Source organism: Sus scrofa, chromosome 15, assembly GCF_054392235.1.
Source record: "Sus scrofa isolate SSC_HxYL_T2T_F1_AM1 chromosome 15, Sscrofa_HxYL_maternal_Yorkshire_Landrace_v2.0, whole genome shotgun sequence".
Taxonomy (NCBI): Eukaryota; Metazoa; Chordata; class Mammalia; order Artiodactyla; family Suidae; genus Sus; species Sus scrofa.
In genome coordinates, this window is record NC_139397.1 from 120010846 (window position 1) to 120028183 (window position 17338).

The window sequence follows — 17338 nt, forward strand, 5'->3', positions numbered from 1 at the left end:
CCTGGATAATTAAGAGGAAAAAACAAAAATTTAAATATCTCCCGCATGCCCCCAGCCTCCTAGCCATCCAGACCTGGCCTTTCGGTGGCCTCGCTGGCAAGGTAGCCACAGGCCCCGGCCTCAGTGAGGCTCTGACCGAGGAGAGAGGGGATTTGGTCAACAAAGGCTTAGAAATTCTTTAGGCCCCTTTAAACTGACATCTGGCAAATTCGAGAACCCATAACAGTCCCTCTCTCCCCCACTTGGGGCTTTGAAAAGCAAATGTTTTGAGGTTTGTGTTCGGTCCCATTCACAGTTTTTAATCAAGTGGAGTCCTACCACTTTGTCTACACCTTAATTGAAGAGCCTGGCTCTAGAGCTTAAAGTACTATTTTACAATAATAGGGGGGAGGCAGGGAGAAGGGGAGGGGCTAAGGGAAAACACGAACGAGAAGAAAAGCCATGGCTAAGTGGCCCTTAAGGGAGCTCTCAGGGTTACTGTGTCCCCCCTTCTCGGCACACGCCGGGCCCTGTCGGTGAGTGAAGGGGCTCTGCTGTGCCAGCCATCAGGAGCTGGGAAGAGACGGGCTCAGCTGTGTGGGTAACTTACACGGAACACACAACACAGCCCCTACTGTGGAAAGCCCTGGCCCAGGGGAAGAACCCCCCCGCCGCCCAATAAGGCAAAGGCTCCCCTTGGGCCAGATCCCAAAGCCCGGCTTCCAGGCCTCATCCATGAAGAAACAGACCCACAGAGGTGAACTGATTTGCCCAAGGCCAAGGGGTTAGTGGCTAGACCAAGACCCTGAGAATTCTTCTCATTTCCTTAGCTGTGACTGAAGCCTTTCCTCTGTTTGATCCTCTGGAGAAAGAAATGCACCACATCCATTTTAAATTTCCCTATACTTGGGAAGACAGTTAAATGAGCACTTATATTTTTCCAAGTGAAACAACCAAAGAGTCTCTCCTTGTCTTCTCATCCACTATTTGGGATCCTGGCTGCACATCCGATGCCCATGGAGACATTCTAAGTAGATTCTCTGGGGTAGGACCCAGGAACTAGTTTAGTTTTGTTTTTTTTGGTTTGGTTTGGTGTTTGTTTGTTTGTTTGTTTGCTTTTTAGGGCCACACTCACAGCATATGGAAGTCCCAGGCTAGGGGTCGAATCAGAGCTGTAGCTGCAGCCTACACCACAGCCACAGCAATGCCAGATTTGAGCCGCACCACGGCTCATGGCAATGCCAGATCCTTAACCCCCTGAGCAAAGGCAGGGATCAAACCTGCAACCTCATGGTTCCTAGTTGGATTTATTTCCACCACACCACAACGAGAACTCCAAGGATGGCTTTTTTAACTTATTTGGGTTACTCTTCCAACTGGTTCCTTCATACCACTTAATCTGGTTCATATATCCCCAAGTATGTTCAATCTAAAACAGTTCTTTGTCAACCCATAATTAACTTGTGCTCTGTTGTGACTCCCAAATCATGTGCCCCTAGCTAGTCTTTCACCATCCTGTATTTCTGCAAGTATAGGTTTTTTTAAAAATTTTTTCACTGAACTTCACCGGGCTGACAAATCGCACAGTTTGATTCAACAAACGGAACTTTGCAAAAGGCAAGGGAGAAAAATGAGACAGAGTTCCTACTCTCTCTGACAGAGATGAACAGATGGGATAAGGTAGGCACTGAAATAGAAGACATATCAAAAGAGCTATAGACCCTTCAAAGAAGGATGGTGAAGGAAACTGACATTTGAGTGATACCTACTATGTGCCAGGCCTCACAAGAGAAATTAGGGTTAGGCTCAGCTGAGAGACAAAAGAAAACCTAAAATAATGTTGGCTTAAACAAGACATAAGTTTATTTTGAGCCCATATGGAGAAATTCAGAGGGAGTCCCTACAGTGTGAGGGGCCCAGGCTCCTTCTCTATTCTTCTCCTTTCTGAGAAAATAGCCTCCAGAGGTCCAGCCATCCAGAGGGGGAAAAGAGAGCATGTCTACCTCCTTTATGGTGCATACAACACAGCTGCTGTTCCACTGGCCAGAACTTAAGGGATAGACAAAGGGGGAGGTTTTATATGGAGTCTTTTTCCAAGTGGTTCATATGTCTGGCTAAAGATTGGGGGCTCCGTTACTATGAAAGAAGGGAAAATATATATTGAGGGGCAGCTACCAGCTTCTGCACCATGCTAAGGACTTTACATGCTTTAGAGCATTTCTGTCTTTCTTACAACAGCTGAGAAGAAAGAGGTCTCCTGGGTCTTTATAAATGATTCCTATCTTGCCACGCTTTTGCAATTACTCAGTTGAGTCAACTCAGTATCAGTTGCAGCCCTAGGAAGAATCTTCTTGTATCCCGGCCACTGAGCGAGATGAAGGTGGCTGCAAGACAGAACCTAGTTAGTCAACTCTGAATGGATGCCTCTTCTGGGCTGGCATTGATCCTGGAAGTCAGCCTTCTGCAACTATGGGCCCATGCCCCAGAAGAAAGTCAGAAGAAACTTGTGTTTTCACCCTTTTGCAGGCCCCAGCACTGTGATTAGTGAGGGTCTCTCTAGTTAACTAGAGCAGACAGGCAGGAGGCTTCTTTAGTGGGGATGGTGGGATTCCAAAGAAAGGAGCTAGGAAATAGCTTCTGTGACCTGGTCTTGGCTTCTCCTTTTTTTTCTTTTCATTTTTGGCTGCCTTGCAGCATGTGGAGCTCTCAGGCCAGGGATCAGATTCGAGCCACAGCTGCAACCTATATTGCAGTTACAGCAACACCAGATCCTTTAACCCACTGTATAGAACCTGTGTGCTGGTTGCAGCAGAGGTGCACTGACCCTATTGTGCCACAGTGGGAACTCCTGTCTTCACCTTTTTTTTTTTTTTTTTTTTTTTTTGTCTTTTTTAGGGCCATACCTGAGGCATATGAAAGTTTCCAGGCTAGGGGTGGAATCGGAGCTGTAGCCGCCAGCCTACACCACAGCCAGAACAACTCGGGATCCGAGCCACATCTGCAACCTATACTACAGTTCACGGCAACACTGGATCCTTAACCCATTGAGCGAGGCCAGGGATTGAACCCATGTCCTCGAGGATGCTAGTTGGGTTGGTTAACCACTGAGCCACGACGGGAGCTCCTGTCTTCTCCTTTTAAAACAGGTATTCCTTCTGTCCTTTCATCCTTCCTTTGTCCCTTCCTTTCTTCCTTCCCTCCATCCTTCCTCCCTTCCTCCCGCAGCATTCCATCATGAAAGGTCTCTACTATCCTGTCTTTCCATCCATGCGCCCATTGCACCAATTATTCTCCCTACTCCCATCCCTACCTCACAGCTCTTGCTTCCCCCAAGCTTCTATGGCTCCCAGGTTTCTGCTTGTTCCTTTCTTATTGAATACTTCTCAGCTTCTTGACAAAATATTTTACACTCAGACCCCGCACATGAAAAGACCTGATTGGGTGGCTATTGTACATCCAGGGGACACACCTGTTGGGCAGAAGTCTCATGCCAAACAACCTCATAGCTGGGTCAGATGCTTGCCTATTCCTGGCTCCGTCATCTGGGGTGAGGGGTCATGTGGTACAGGTGCAAGAATGGCAACAGCAGTCTGAGGAAATGCTCTGAATGAACTGTGGGAGCAGCAGCTGTTGCATTTTAGAATAGCCGCTGTGAACTTGCTGAGATTCATAAGTAAGGGCTCAGACCCAACATCACACCCTGCAACCAGATATTTATCCAACCACCTTGCTCCCCGCCTTCTCTTTTTCTCTCTCTTATTCTCTCTCTCACACACAGACACACACAGAGACACACACACACACACTCACATACACGCATCCCTCACACACCTCACCGTCCCTTATGTTCTCATTATTCCATCCTTTGGTTCAAAACATAATCAATTAGAGTGGGGACTTTATGCAAGACCAAAGGCCTTCTCTGAGGGATCAGTAACACAATACATCACCTTGGAATACAAGTCTGGGTCAGCGGTTCTCAAACCTGAAATTCCAAAGAATCACTCAGTGAGCTTTTAAAAATGAAATCCCCAAGTCCAATGCCAGAGATTCTGACTCCACATGTCTGAGGTAGGGCCCAAACTTCTGAAGAAAAAAAAATTTTTTTCTACTCCCTAGGTGATTCCAATGACCAGCCAGGTTTGAGAGATTCTGCCTTAACTCCCATCTTCAGTCTTCTAGAAGGTTCTGGGGGCTTTCATTAGGACTGTGGGTCTTGTTCCTACAGCTTCTCCTAGCTCTCTGCCAACTGCCCTGGACTGCCAAGATGGGGAGGGTCTGGTACCCTGCTAAATTTCCCATCTGCCCTGGTGGGCTGGCATAGAGTACTCACAACTCCTCATCTAGAAACTCACTGCTGCAGTTTTAGCAATGGGAATTAAATGATTCCTTGGGAAATTGGGGGTGGTGGGGGGAATCAGTGGTCATTACCAAGTGGGTCTGAAATCTACATAGATAGAGTATTCAAGGGATGATCACCAATGTGGGCTTGAGAGCCCAAGCCTAGAAATTCTGAGGCTTCTCTAAATTTTGCAATGGCTTTTAATCGGACATTTAAAAGGACCCAAATCGGTGATATTTACCATGGAGACATCAAAGAGCAGTGCAGTCTGAAGTGAAAAATGTTATATAGATCAGGTTTTAGCCCAGGCTTTGCTACTATAACAAGGAGCTTTTTGCTTATACTTGGAACTTTGAAGGATTGTTATAAAATTAGTTAGTGTACATAAAGCACCTGGTATCTTATACATGGTAGTCATTCTATTTAAAAAATAATGATTTTTGATGCTCAAAATCATCTGAAACGAATAAGTCCTATAAGCCCAGTGGTGTGCTAGTATCAGCACTTAGGGGCTTGTGAGAGTTGATTATGTGCACCTTTGGCAGACTCCAAGTTCAGTGCTAACATGTGGCTTGAAATCAGCCCTGGTATCAGTATTTACACCATGGAAATTGGCACACGTATAGATCAGAGTTTTTTCCTGGAGAGCTAGAGTCATTAAACATTTACCAGCATACCTCTGTAAAAAAATCACAATCTCAGCAAAGAGCCAGCCAGCACCATAAAATATGCACCTACCTTAGTCTTTCATTTTATCTCTATGATTTGCAACCATGTAACGAAGCCAGGATTCTGCCCTCATGACTGTTTGCCCATAGATCACAAAGTATTTTATAAATAGTATCTCATTAATTCTCACAACACCCTGAGAGCTAGAGAAAGCTTGACTTGCCTGAGGCAGGACAGGAAATCAGCGGTGAAAAGCAGAGCCTAACCGGTGTACTAACCACCTTTGCCACCCCTCCTACACATCATTATCATCCAGACTGGCATAAAGACAATGGTAGTGATTACCAACGGTGCTTTTTACCTCATAACCCAAATAGCCAAAGTCCCTCTACAGATTTGGTTCAAATGCTTGGTCCTTTGAGTACATTTCTGATTCCCCAGAATTGCTGCCTTCGGCACTTGGAGGCTATGTCCCCTGGGCTGCTGATGGTCTTATATTAATCAGCTTTCCCACATTCTTTCTCCTTCTGGTCCAATGACAATATGCGTTTGAAAAAAAAAAAAAAGTTGGCTTGAGTTGGGGGCTCTGTTCTGACTCTAGCAGATGCAAATGGCATTATAACCAACCACATGTGTTGTTTTTTGTGACCCTTTCTCTGGACACCCCAAGGGCAAGACCTAAGAGTTGCTCTCTGAGGCCTTATCTCCATAATACTTTGGGAATGAATCAGTAACCTGGTGGTGAACCATCTCTAAAATGGCTCACCCTCCAATAGATTTTCACACACTAGAGTAATCCCTACTACCCCTTAATTGCCAGTAGACCTAGTGATGTGCTTCCAAAGAAGAGAGGAAGGCAAAAGTGACAGGATGTCACTTCTAAGAGTGGGTTATTAAAGACCATGACTTTCATCTCTGGGGGAGCAAGGTGCCATGTTATAAGTGGTTGTAGGCCATGAGAGGGTACACATAGCAAGGAACTAATGTCTCTGGCAAACAGCTAGCAAGAACCTGAGACCTGCCAATAGCCACGAGATGAACTTGAATGGATCTGCCTCCAGTTGAGCCTTGAGGTAACTGGAGCCCTGTCCAATGCCTTGACTGCAGTCTTGTGGGAGACCCCAAGCCGGAGAACCCAGCTAAGTGTCCTCAGATTCCTGACACACGAAGACTGTGAGATAGTAAATATTTGTTGTTTTAAGCTGCTACTTTTTGAGGTAATTTGTTATAAAGTGACAGATAACTAGTAGGATCCTCAGCCAACAAGGAAAATGGTCAAATGGATTCAGTCCCTCAATCTACCATACAAACCACTCTACATGGTAGAGCCTACCTAGCATCCCTGAAAGGATTTTGGCATGGCCCTCTTCTAAATCAACATAGAGACCTCCAACTTTCATAACACTTGAAAGCCTGCTTTAGGGACAAGACTGTTTCCATTTTTTGAATGATCCAACACCCTAAAGTAAAATGAAAAGAAGTCTATGGCAACCTGGCAACTAGAAATTCCCAGTTCTCAATGTTATAAAGTCACAGGCTGTCCGGTAAAAGTGAGGCCAGAAGGGGAAGTATATGCTAAAAGCCGCCCTTTCTGGTCTTGCATGAGTAATTCTTGCAGCTGGAGTTTCACTACAACCACAGGATTGTGGCACCACGAAGGTGGCCATTTTTAAATCTGGCCTGACATCAGAATGTAATTCAACTAGATAAACCTGAGATGTGGCCAAAATAAGTAACATTTAAATAACTGGAGCCAATGAATAGCATCACTTTTCTATGGAACCATATGACTGTGATGTGAAGAAATAAAAGTCTTTGTTGTTTTAAAGGGCAGGGACAATTGGAAGTTTTACAGGAGACAGTTACAAAATTTTCCACCCTTAGCTCTCCAAAGAAGACACCAGTTGGTAGCTTTGGGAGCTGGGTGTGGAAGGTGTTACTTGGAAAAGACAATTACACTGATTCTGAACAGAATGTGAACCAATGTTACCACATTCATCATAGAGCCTAAAACATGATCTATCCTCTATACTCTGAGCCCATTTTTCTGATCCACTCCCTTTAATGACTTAGCTCCTTGAAATCAACATTCTATATCAAACAGGTCATAGAAAGCTACCAAACCCCTCTCCCAAACAGCAAATTTTTAATTTTCAGAATTATTTTGGAGTGGTTTTTTAAAAAATTATCCTAAAAAAGCTCAAAATACTCTCCCAAAAATTGGTCTCTGCTTCTGTTTTTCGCACTTGTCTGCCTGAGTGAGAGCAAGGGGACACTTGTGTGTGACACATTTCATCTAGATAAACGGGGGTGGGTTTTCTGCATCTTATACATAGATTCTTTTTAAAATGTTTCATTTGTTCCTTGTAATTTTTTTTAAAGGGCTTTCTTCTTTTTGTCTTTCTACATAGTTATCTCATCAGGGCTATAAGATGAGAAGAATATAGTCTGGGGCTATAACATGAGGCAAAGAAGCTCATAACTAAACTGGTGTTGGTTGTATTTAAGATCATATTTTATCCTGTCGGTTTTCGACAGTGCTTGCAATTTCTCCCTCAATAAGCAAAGATGACTTAGATCAGTGGCCTGATGAATAAGCATGAAAATTTGATTTAGAAAAGGAGAATATCCTGAAGCTCACAGAGAGAAAAAAGGATCTCCAACCCCCCACCATACACACTTTAAATGACAAAGCAAAGCAACAGCATTGTCTTTAAAGAACATCTTTCAGTGCAATCAATATCAATGCTCCCCAATGTTAGGTGGGAAGAATAATTTAGAAAGAAAAAAAAGGAGCCCTTTAAAAAATAGAAGGAGTGAATGAAACATTTTTTAAAATATCATTAATCCTTTATATTATCTTGAGGCAGATAACTCCCTCCCCCCTCCAAAAAAAAAAACCCCCAAAACCCAAAACAACAACAAAAACCAGTGTGAAGGGGAAACATGCTTTGGAAGAAAAAGATGAGGACTCCTGTGGAAGGCCGGATAAAAAGTGTGAGCAGTCTGACACCCTACCTTGGATTAAACGATCCAGCCCTCCAGACCCATTAGCAAGAGTGGAGAAGGACAAAGAACTGTGAAGTGGAGGGACAGATTTCCAGTAAACCGGTAATAGAAAATAAATAAAAGAAAAACAGAGGAAGCCAAAGTCTCCCTGAAAGGGAACCCAATTAACTGCCTTTGATTTCAGGATCGCTTTTTTGTTTGTTTGTTTGTTTGTTTTTGTTTTTTCTTGCTGGAGAAGAGGCTCACCGTGGGCAGCAGAAGCAGCAAAAGCAGCAACTTTTGCAAACATGCATCCCAATCAGAAATCCCTCAGGGCTCCAGCGCCTGGAACTGAGCTGACAGAAGGAAAGGGCTCCGCCAGGAGTAACGTTTTCTAAGGCGTAAGATTGCTTTGTGCGTGAGTGTGTGAGAGAGAGAGGGAGACAGAGAGGGAGAAGCAGATTTTTCCTTTCTCAACATTGTCATTTTCCTGCATGGGAATTCAGGATATTCCTCGCTGTCCAGCGAGAAGGGAGAGCGGCCCCCCTCCCTCCTAACTTCTGATCTCGTCGGGAGTAAGCAGGGCGCGCGCGCGAGCGCCCATTGCCTTCAGCAGGGCGAAGATTTGACCGGGAACAAAAGAACGCTTGCCAATCGGAAAACGCTACCCGAAAACAGGATAACTTCTCTTTGTGTTTTGAAAACTAATTAGCAAATGCCCTTGGTTTCTAATACCCATTTAAACTTTTCAACGCATATTCCAAGGATCAAATCATTGCTTCTGCGACAAAGATGGGATCCCAACACGCCGCAGAACTAAGAAAAAGAGGATAAATACTCTCTCTAAACCGTACAGTGTTCCTGGGCACTCGGGTCGCAGGTTTTTTGTTTTTAATAGCCATTTCCCCCAACACTGTTTTCTTATGGCTCCATTAAAGCTATACCAGATCGCTAGACCCTGGGCCGTGCTCGCGGGCAGGGTGACTTGGGGTCGGGGTCCCCAGCGCCCGCGGCTCCCCAACCCTCTCCCCTCCAAGGGGTCTGCACTTCCTCCCGCCTTACGTCGGCCCCTTCGCCCGACTCCAATTTCTTCGCGGTCGCGGCCCCTCCTCCTTTTTACAACTGGGAGCGGGGATGAGAGGGGATTGTGGCCTCACGTGGTCTGTTAGAGTCGGGGGAGAGAAAAGCAATCCGCGATGCGCACCCTTTTCTGGCCCCATAGTGAACCCTTCATTTAGGACCCCGCTACCCAAAAGTCCCCCGCCAAGCCCAGCATTTTCAGCTCGGGGAGGGCTAACGTGACTCCGAGTCACGTCCCTATCTGCCGTGGCGCTGCTCTATTCTCAGCTTCTCCCCGTAAACTTCCCCCGTGCGCCCTTCTATTCAGGAATGTGTATTTTAGAGTACCCGGAAGAGGAACAAATCTTTCAAGCAAATTCCCTTTCTGGTGCGTTCCCCCCTCCGCTCCCCCCAGCGAATTCACGGTAAAAGTTTTTCTTAACTTTTCCCTCCCAGCCCCCGCCCCTCCCCTCAGGAATCCGCCCAGAGCGCTGCAGACTGTGCCTCTCGGGTTCCCTCGCCCGCCCCTTCCGACTTCCACCCAATCCGGAGGCGACCACACAGAAAACAAAGGCTGCCATTGGGCGGTCTTGGAGCTCCAGGGCCCGCCCCCGGAGTGGTTTGTGAATGGGGGGAGGGGAGAGGGCGGGGCGGCCCGGAATCCTGCGAGCGCGACGCTTCTTCTGCGGAGTTGCTGGGCTCCGAGACGTTACTCTGCGCTCCCTCCCGGCGGGCGGCGGCGGCGGCGGGCGCCGCGACTCACCGGCCGGGGCTGCGCGGGACTGGAGAGGCCAGGCCCAGGCCGCGAGCACGGGGGCCTCATAGCTTTGGACGCAGTGTGACTGGATTTCTTCAAAGAACTCGCAGAGCTCTTGGCTCCAAGACGCCGATAGGACTCAGAACGAGAATCAACCGTTTGGCTGAAACTTGGGGACAAGCTTTTGGGGCTGAAAAAGGAGCAGGGAGTGGAGAAGAAGGCGGCGGAGAAGGAGGTGGCGGCGAACTGAGCCTCGAGGCAAGGAGGCGGAGCAGCACCGCAGAGGCGGCGGCCTTGGCTAGCAAGCCGCGGCGCCGGGCTCTCGCTCGCCGGGGGCCCAGACGCAAGCGGGGGGCGCGCGCGTTACTGTGCGCTGTGAGTCAAGAGACTTGGGCAAACTTTGAAGGGTAACCGGAGACGCTTGTTGCTCTTCGCCGCAGAAAGAGCCGCACCGTTACGTCCCGGCGCGAGGAAAAGGCGTCTCCCCCCCATCGGCGCCCCCGGCCCAGGCAGACGTGTTTGGGCCCCCGGCGGCTGCGCGAGTGCTGGGCGGAGGCGGCGGCGGCGACGGCGCCCTTGCGGCGCGAGCACCCTAGCTACAGCGCCCTCGGCTCCGCACCGCCCACGGCCCGGCCCCGGCGCCGGGAGGACTCTCATGCGCCCGGCGCGGCGGCGCCTGCCGGGATCCCAGCCTCTCCTGGCTGTCTTGTCGCGTTTCTTGGGCTGAGAGCGCCGCTGCACCCGCGGCCGGCGATGCGGGGCCCCCGCACGGCAGCGTCGCCCTCGCCTCTGGGCCTGTGCACCATGGTGCTTGCAGTGCTGGGCGCACTGCCCGCGGGCGCCGGGGCGCAGCCGTACCACGGCGAGAAGGGCATCTCAGTGCCGGACCACGGCTTCTGCCAGCCTATTTCCATCCCTCTGTGCACGGACATCGCCTACAACCAGACCATCCTGCCCAACCTGCTGGGTCACACGAACCAAGAAGATGCGGGCCTCGAGGTGCACCAGTTCTACCCGCTGGTGAAGGTGCAGTGTTCTCCCGAGCTGCGCTTCTTCCTGTGCTCCATGTACGCACCCGTGTGCACCGTGCTCGATAAGGCCATCCCGCCGTGCCGTTCTCTGTGCGAGCGTGCCCGCCAGGGGTGTGAGGCGCTCATGAACAAGTTCGGCTTCCAATGGCCCGAGCGGCTGCGTTGCGAGAACTTCCCTGTGCACGGCGCCGGCGAGATCTGCGTGGGCCAGAACACGTCCGACGGCTCCGGGGGCCCAGGCGGCGGGCCCACCGCCTATCCTACAGCGCCCTACATGCCCGACCTGCCCTTCACCGCGCTGCCCCCGGGAGCCGCTGACGGCAGGGGCCGCTCGGCCTTCCCCTTCTCGTGCCCCCGCCAGCTCAAGGTGCCCCCCTACCTGGGCTACCGCTTCCTGGGCGAGCGCGACTGCGGCGCCCCCTGCGAGCCGGGCCGCGCCAACGGCCTCATGTACTTTAAGGAGGAGGAGAGGCGCTTCGCCCGCCTCTGGGTGGGCGTGTGGTCAGTGCTGTGCTGCGCCTCGACGCTCTTCACGGTGCTCACCTACCTAGTGGACATGCGGCGCTTCAGCTACCCGGAGCGGCCCATCATCTTCCTGTCGGGCTGCTACTTCATGGTGGCCGTGGCGCACGTGGCCGGCTTCCTGCTGGAGGACCGCGCCGTGTGCGTGGAGCGCTTCTCAGAAGACGGCTACCGCACGGTGGCGCAGGGCACCAAGAAGGAGGGCTGCACCATCCTCTTCATGGTGCTCTACTTCTTCGGCATGGCCAGTTCCATCTGGTGGGTCATCTTGTCGCTCACTTGGTTCCTGGCCGCTGGCATGAAGTGGGGCCACGAGGCCATCGAGGCCAACTCTCAGTACTTCCACCTGGCTGCGTGGGCGGTGCCCGCTGTCAAGACCATCACCATCCTGGCCATGGGCCAGGTGGACGGGGACCTGCTCAGCGGGGTTTGCTACGTGGGCCTGTCCAGCGTGGACGCGCTGCGGGGCTTCGTGCTGGCGCCCCTGTTCGTCTACCTCTTCATCGGCACGTCCTTCCTGCTGGCCGGCTTCGTGTCGCTTTTCCGCATCCGCACCATCATGAAGCACGACGGCACCAAAACGGAGAAGCTGGAGAAGCTCATGGTGCGCATTGGCGTCTTCAGCGTGCTCTACACCGTGCCCGCCACCATCGTCCTGGCCTGTTACTTCTACGAGCAGGCCTTCCGCGAACACTGGGAGCGCACCTGGCTCCTGCAGACGTGCAAGAGCTACGCGGTTCCCTGCCCGCCCGGCCACTTCCCGCCCATGAGCCCTGACTTCACCGTCTTCATGATCAAATACCTGATGACCATGATCGTAGGCATCACCACGGGCTTCTGGATCTGGTCCGGCAAGACCCTGCAGTCGTGGCGCCGCTTCTACCACAGACTCAGCCACAGCAGCAAGGGGGAGACGGCGGTATGAGCCCCAGCCCCTCCCCCACCCTTCCTTCTCCCACCCCCACCCCCCCTCGCAGGGGGAAAGGCGCGGTAGGGACAGAATTGCCGGGTGGGGGGCTTGTTTCTGTAACCTCCCTCCCCTCCAGTGAGAAGTGACCTGGAAGAGAGACGATAACGTGTAGATTTGGGACGAGGCGTGGGTTTGGAAAGGAGGCCTGAGTGGAAAGGCGGTTTGGATGAAAAGACTTGTGGCCGAGACTCCAGGGTGATGATGATGATGGTGATGATGATAACAACGCTGTAAATCCTGAACGGTCCAGGCCGACCCGGGCCAGTGGAGAGGATTGAGATCCGATGGTTGCTCTGAGTTCTTCCGGCTCTGGGCCTGTGAGCGATTCCCTTGCTGCAAGACAAGTGGCCTGTCCTCACTCCTGTGAGGCCGGGGTGAAAGGTACAGCTGTCCGCCTGCGGCCTCTTTGTTGAAAAAAGGGGAGAACTCCCTGCAGTGTCCTTGTCAAGCGGTGGTCAAACCATAATCTCTTTTCACTGGGGCCAAACTGGAGCCCAGATGGGTTAATTTCCAAGGTCAGACATTGCAGTCTCTCCTCCCCTGCCTCCTCCTGCCTGTTTTTCCTCCCCTACTCCTTTCAAGTCTTGTAAAATAAGCATTTTTGAAGTCTTGGGAGGCCTGCCTCCTAGAATCCTAATGTGAGAATGCTAAAGAAATGAAGATAACATTTTGCAAAGGGGAAAAGGAGGAGGCGAGTAGTAGGTATTTCTGCTACTTTTCTATGTTCTGGAGAAGGCAGGAGGAAGAAAGGAGGGTATTTTATTTGGTTTAATACCCTGAAAAGAAGTGATGACTTGTTGCTTTTCAAAACAGGAATGCATTTTCCCCCTTGTCTTTGTTGTAAGAGACAAAAGAGGAAACAAGTGTCTCCCTGTGGAAAGGCGTAACTGTGAAGACAGCAACTTTTATAGGCAAAGCAGCGCAAATCTGAGGTTTCCCTTTGGATGTTAATTTGGTTGAGATAAACATTCCTTTTTAAGGAAAAGTGAAAGGCAGTGTGCTTCCATTGCTCCTTTCCGTCAGAGGTTCTGACTTGGGCAAAGGAAACGCAGGGGTTTTGTCGTGTTTGTTTTAAGTAAATTTCATCCAGAACACATGATCCAACAGGCTCTATTAAAATGTTCAAGGAAATCTCTGCCTTCGTTTTTCTTTTCTTCCCATAAACCTGCATTTAGGTTTTCTTTCTATTTTTTTTTTTCCCTCCAATTTGAATCCTTCATGATAAAGGAGAAGCATAATGCCTTTAGCCTCATAATAAAGGAAAGTTAAATTTTTTATAAAAAAGTAAAGAAGCATTTTGTCCTATTTTCTTTGTTCCATAAATCCGTCTATAAAAGAGCATGTATATGCTGACCCTGTCTTTGTGTGACTGGGTGGGGAGGTGACCTGCAGAAATGATAGTGAGGGAAGAGGACAGTTCAACCAATGGGCCCGATTTTTAAGGAAAGTCATTGAAAGAAGGTAGACGTCAAAGTAATTCTGGAGTTCTTTCAAATATGCTGGATGACTTAAATTTCTTAATCTTAAGTCATGTACCTCCCCCCCCCCCCCCATAATAGGACTCCAGTTCTTTTTGCATAATGGTCTAAAAGCTCAGCAGAGACTCACGGGCCCTAACCTTTACTCCACCTTTGCCATCACCCTCCTATCTGGCCACACTATCCTAGTTCCCAAAACAGTTTCTAAATGTTGTTTTAAACAGTTTTTAAATCATAGAGGCGACTGTCAGGAGTACCAGTTACTTCATATATGTAATGTTGAGTGGAGCTGCTTTTTATATTAAAATTAACATTGACCTTGTGTTTCTTAAACCTCCCAAACCGTATCATTGGTCAGATTTTTAAAACTCCCACTGCACAGTTTTCGGCATCTTTTGTGTTGTATCTCTTGCATGTGAAATTTGTAAAATAGAGACAAGTGCAGTATGTATATTTTGTAAATCTCCCGTTTTTGTAAGAAAATATATATTGTATTTATACATTTTTACTTTGGATTTTTGTTTTGTTTTGCCTTTAAAAGTCTACAAGGAAGCCCCACTTTATCACATGTACAGATCACAAATAAATTTTTTTAAAATACAGAGTGAACGTTTATTTAGTTTATGGTTCCTATATAAGCCAAAAAATAGAATTTTGTATTCTGGAAAGATGTTATGGAGGGACACCATCGGATGTGTCCCTCAGAGAAGAAGATGTTATATATATATTGAGGTCTTTTTTTTTTTTTTTTTTTTTTGCCTTTTAAAATACAGAGTGTCATGAATGCCTCAACTGTCCTTCAATTTTTTGTTCTGTCATTGCTGCTTCCTACCTCTCTCCACCGCACCCCACTACACACATCCCTAAGCTATTTCATGTCCTGCTTTGGATAATTTACTGAAGGTACAGAATGAGTATCTCTCTTAGAGAAGTGCTATCTGATCCGTGTTTTTACCACCCTTTAGACATGGAGTCTATATGTGAAAGAAGACGAGGTATTTTTGGTCTGCTTTTCTGAAGATGTTTTCTTTGGGAAGAAGTCTGTGAAAAATTTTTTTTAATCACCGATGGGTGTTTTTGTATTCGAATACCTTTTATCCAAATTGTTAATACCTAAATCCCTTGGCGTCAGGTGGCTGGGAAAGTCTGTAGTTGATCCCAGAGATCAGAGCAAGGGCTTGCACGTGGCTCCTTCCCAGCTGTAGGCCTCACTCTACCTTCTAGGTCAACTGAGCCAGAGGTCAAGTGATTCCCTGAGGTGGCAGTGACTCAGCAGCTCCCGCAGGAATAGACTCCACGCCTGACCCCAGGATGGCCTCAGAAGCCACGGAAGCTATTCTCTCCTCTTGTCAGAGAGGCTAACTTTGGAATCAGATTAGACCGGAGAAGGCTTCGCTATCCAGGCACTTTGATATTAAACAGTCCCTCAGGGAAATGATAAAGGCATTCTAAATACTCCCAATTCCAAGCCTCGCTAGCTTTTTTTTTTTTCCCCCCACTGGTCTCTCTTTAATTCAGGTGCCTGTTTGCGGGCTTTTCATAACAGAGTCCCCTCATTCTCTGGCAGCCATCACAGCAGCAGCCAAGACACTGCTGTTTCTCCTTCCCTGCTTCGGCTTTAGTTTCTATACTTCTCAAAGCTCAACAGAAACGTTGTTTTTGTTTTAATTAACGGGCTCACACACATGGCTGGTGTATTTTGCAAACACATGGAATGAAAACCAGTGACAGACAGTGCTCACCAGGAGGAAGGCTTGTGGCTGCTCCCTGTGCAAAGCGGCTTTAAGATCCTCCTGGGTTTTGAACATCACAATGGGTGTGAGGTCATCTTAGCTTGTGAGGATTTTGGCATCCAGGAAGGGAAAAAATCGCGACTTCAAGTCTCGTAAGGTTTATTCAGTTTTTGCTCATAAAATGACACCTTTTAGGTTAAAGCATGCTTCTTTTAACACCACACTAATACTGCCAGTTAGGAATGTTTGCTTTTAGAGTCGGTGGAAGGCTCCCAATGGGGTTTTTTCCGCTCACAAATTAACTGCTAAAGGCACTTAGACCCTTCTGTGGGGCGAGCCATGTGACGGCTCCTGTAAATGTGTCCCCTTCCTCTTGTCAGCGCTGCCTAGTCCTTCAGGGCTCGAAAAGACTAAAGAGCACTGGCCTTTAGTGAGGGAATGGAGACTGTGTATGAATAAATCTCTACCTGCTTTTTTATAAGCAGAGATAAAAACGTGGAGTTTAATTCCTCTCGCATCGTGAGGCATCCTTAGGTAGCAGATTCTTACCTAAGAATCTGAGAAGCTCAGGGATGTCTGTGGAGGATGTCTATGCATCCTAGCAGAAAATAAGTGAGGGAGAGTGTTTGGGAAAGGGCATGGGCAGAGTTCAGGAAAAACTTTGGCAGGAGTTTGGTGTTAATCCCTAGATAAGAAGCAGCAACACCTGTGAAAATTGTCTTCCATCTATAAAACAAAATTAGTCTGTACAATAACCCTATGCAACACCCAATTTCTCAAAGTAGGTTTGTGAGAAGTCTTGGTGAGATACACATACGTGTCCTGTTGACAACATTGTGCCATGAAAGAAAAAGTAGATTTTTTAAAATGTGCCTGATAGCATATAATGATATCAGAAATTTTCTGGGTAGAATTATAGGAGTATAACAGCTGTAGGTTTGAGCCCTGTAATTACACTGGGAAATTCTCTTCTAACTCTCCCATCTTTAATTTCACTGAAAAGGCAGGTGGCTATTTATAGATGGCATATTTTTATATATGCATATGTGGACAGTGAATAACAGTCTACAAGGTTCCAGGAAATCCTAGAAGAGACTAAAACACTCCATTGTAGACTACAACATTCCATAGATATGTTCAATTTTTCTCATTTCACTCTCGGTGATATTAAGGTGATTTCATAAACATTGGTTCTTCAACTCTTACTTTCCAATTTGTGACATTTCCTAACTCTGACTCCAAATTGCTCACATTTCATACAAAATTGAACTAGATAAGAGGGTACCATTAAAATATCAGGTCTTTGGTAAACACATATTGTGACCCTTACTCTCTGGCTAAAGAAAAAAAGTTCTAATTAGAATTTTCTCAGTAGCACAGTGGTAGAAAAACAGAAGTTTGACCAAGACAATAGTTTGTATAAGTGATCTAGTTCAAGAAGTACTGATCAAGCAGCCACTACAGAAGAGGTATTAAAACAGGGACTGGAGGGGTTACAGATAAAAGTAAGACAGACATACACACCCACCCCTGAAGTAACCGGCAACAGAGTTTAGGGTAAGCACATCTCCATGGAGGAACAAGCAGCTAATTATCTTTCCAGACAGAACTTGGCAGGTGTCGTCACAGAAGCCCAAATGCTATTTGGAATAATATTACTTGACATTTGGTGGCATTTACTTGTCTAAAAGCTGCTTTCACATCCATTATTTGGCTTTATCCTGCAATTATTGTATCGATCTTGTAACATGGAATACTTCCTATTTTAAAAATGAAGACGCTGAGAGTCTTGACGAAATGACACAGGAAA

General features: G+C 47.8%; 1 protein-coding gene across 1 annotated transcript; it reads left to right on the forward strand.

Moving 5' to 3' along the window:
* Positions 1–9730: 9730 nt before the first annotated feature.
* Positions 9731–14397, forward strand: FZD7 (frizzled class receptor 7). The gene has a single exon (XM_013984388.3). The coding sequence runs from the start codon at positions 10548–10550 to the stop codon at positions 12270–12272; it is 1725 nt and encodes a 574-aa protein (XP_013839842.2). The 5' UTR covers positions 9731–10547; the 3' UTR covers positions 12273–14397.
* Positions 14398–17338: the final 2941 nt, after the last annotated feature.

What these genes read in the sequence shown, in the direction of transcription:
- FZD7 (XM_013984388.3), top strand. Translation starts at nt 10,548, where the DNA reads ATGCGGGGCCCCCGCACGGCAGCGTCGCCCTCGCCTCTGGGCCTGTGC.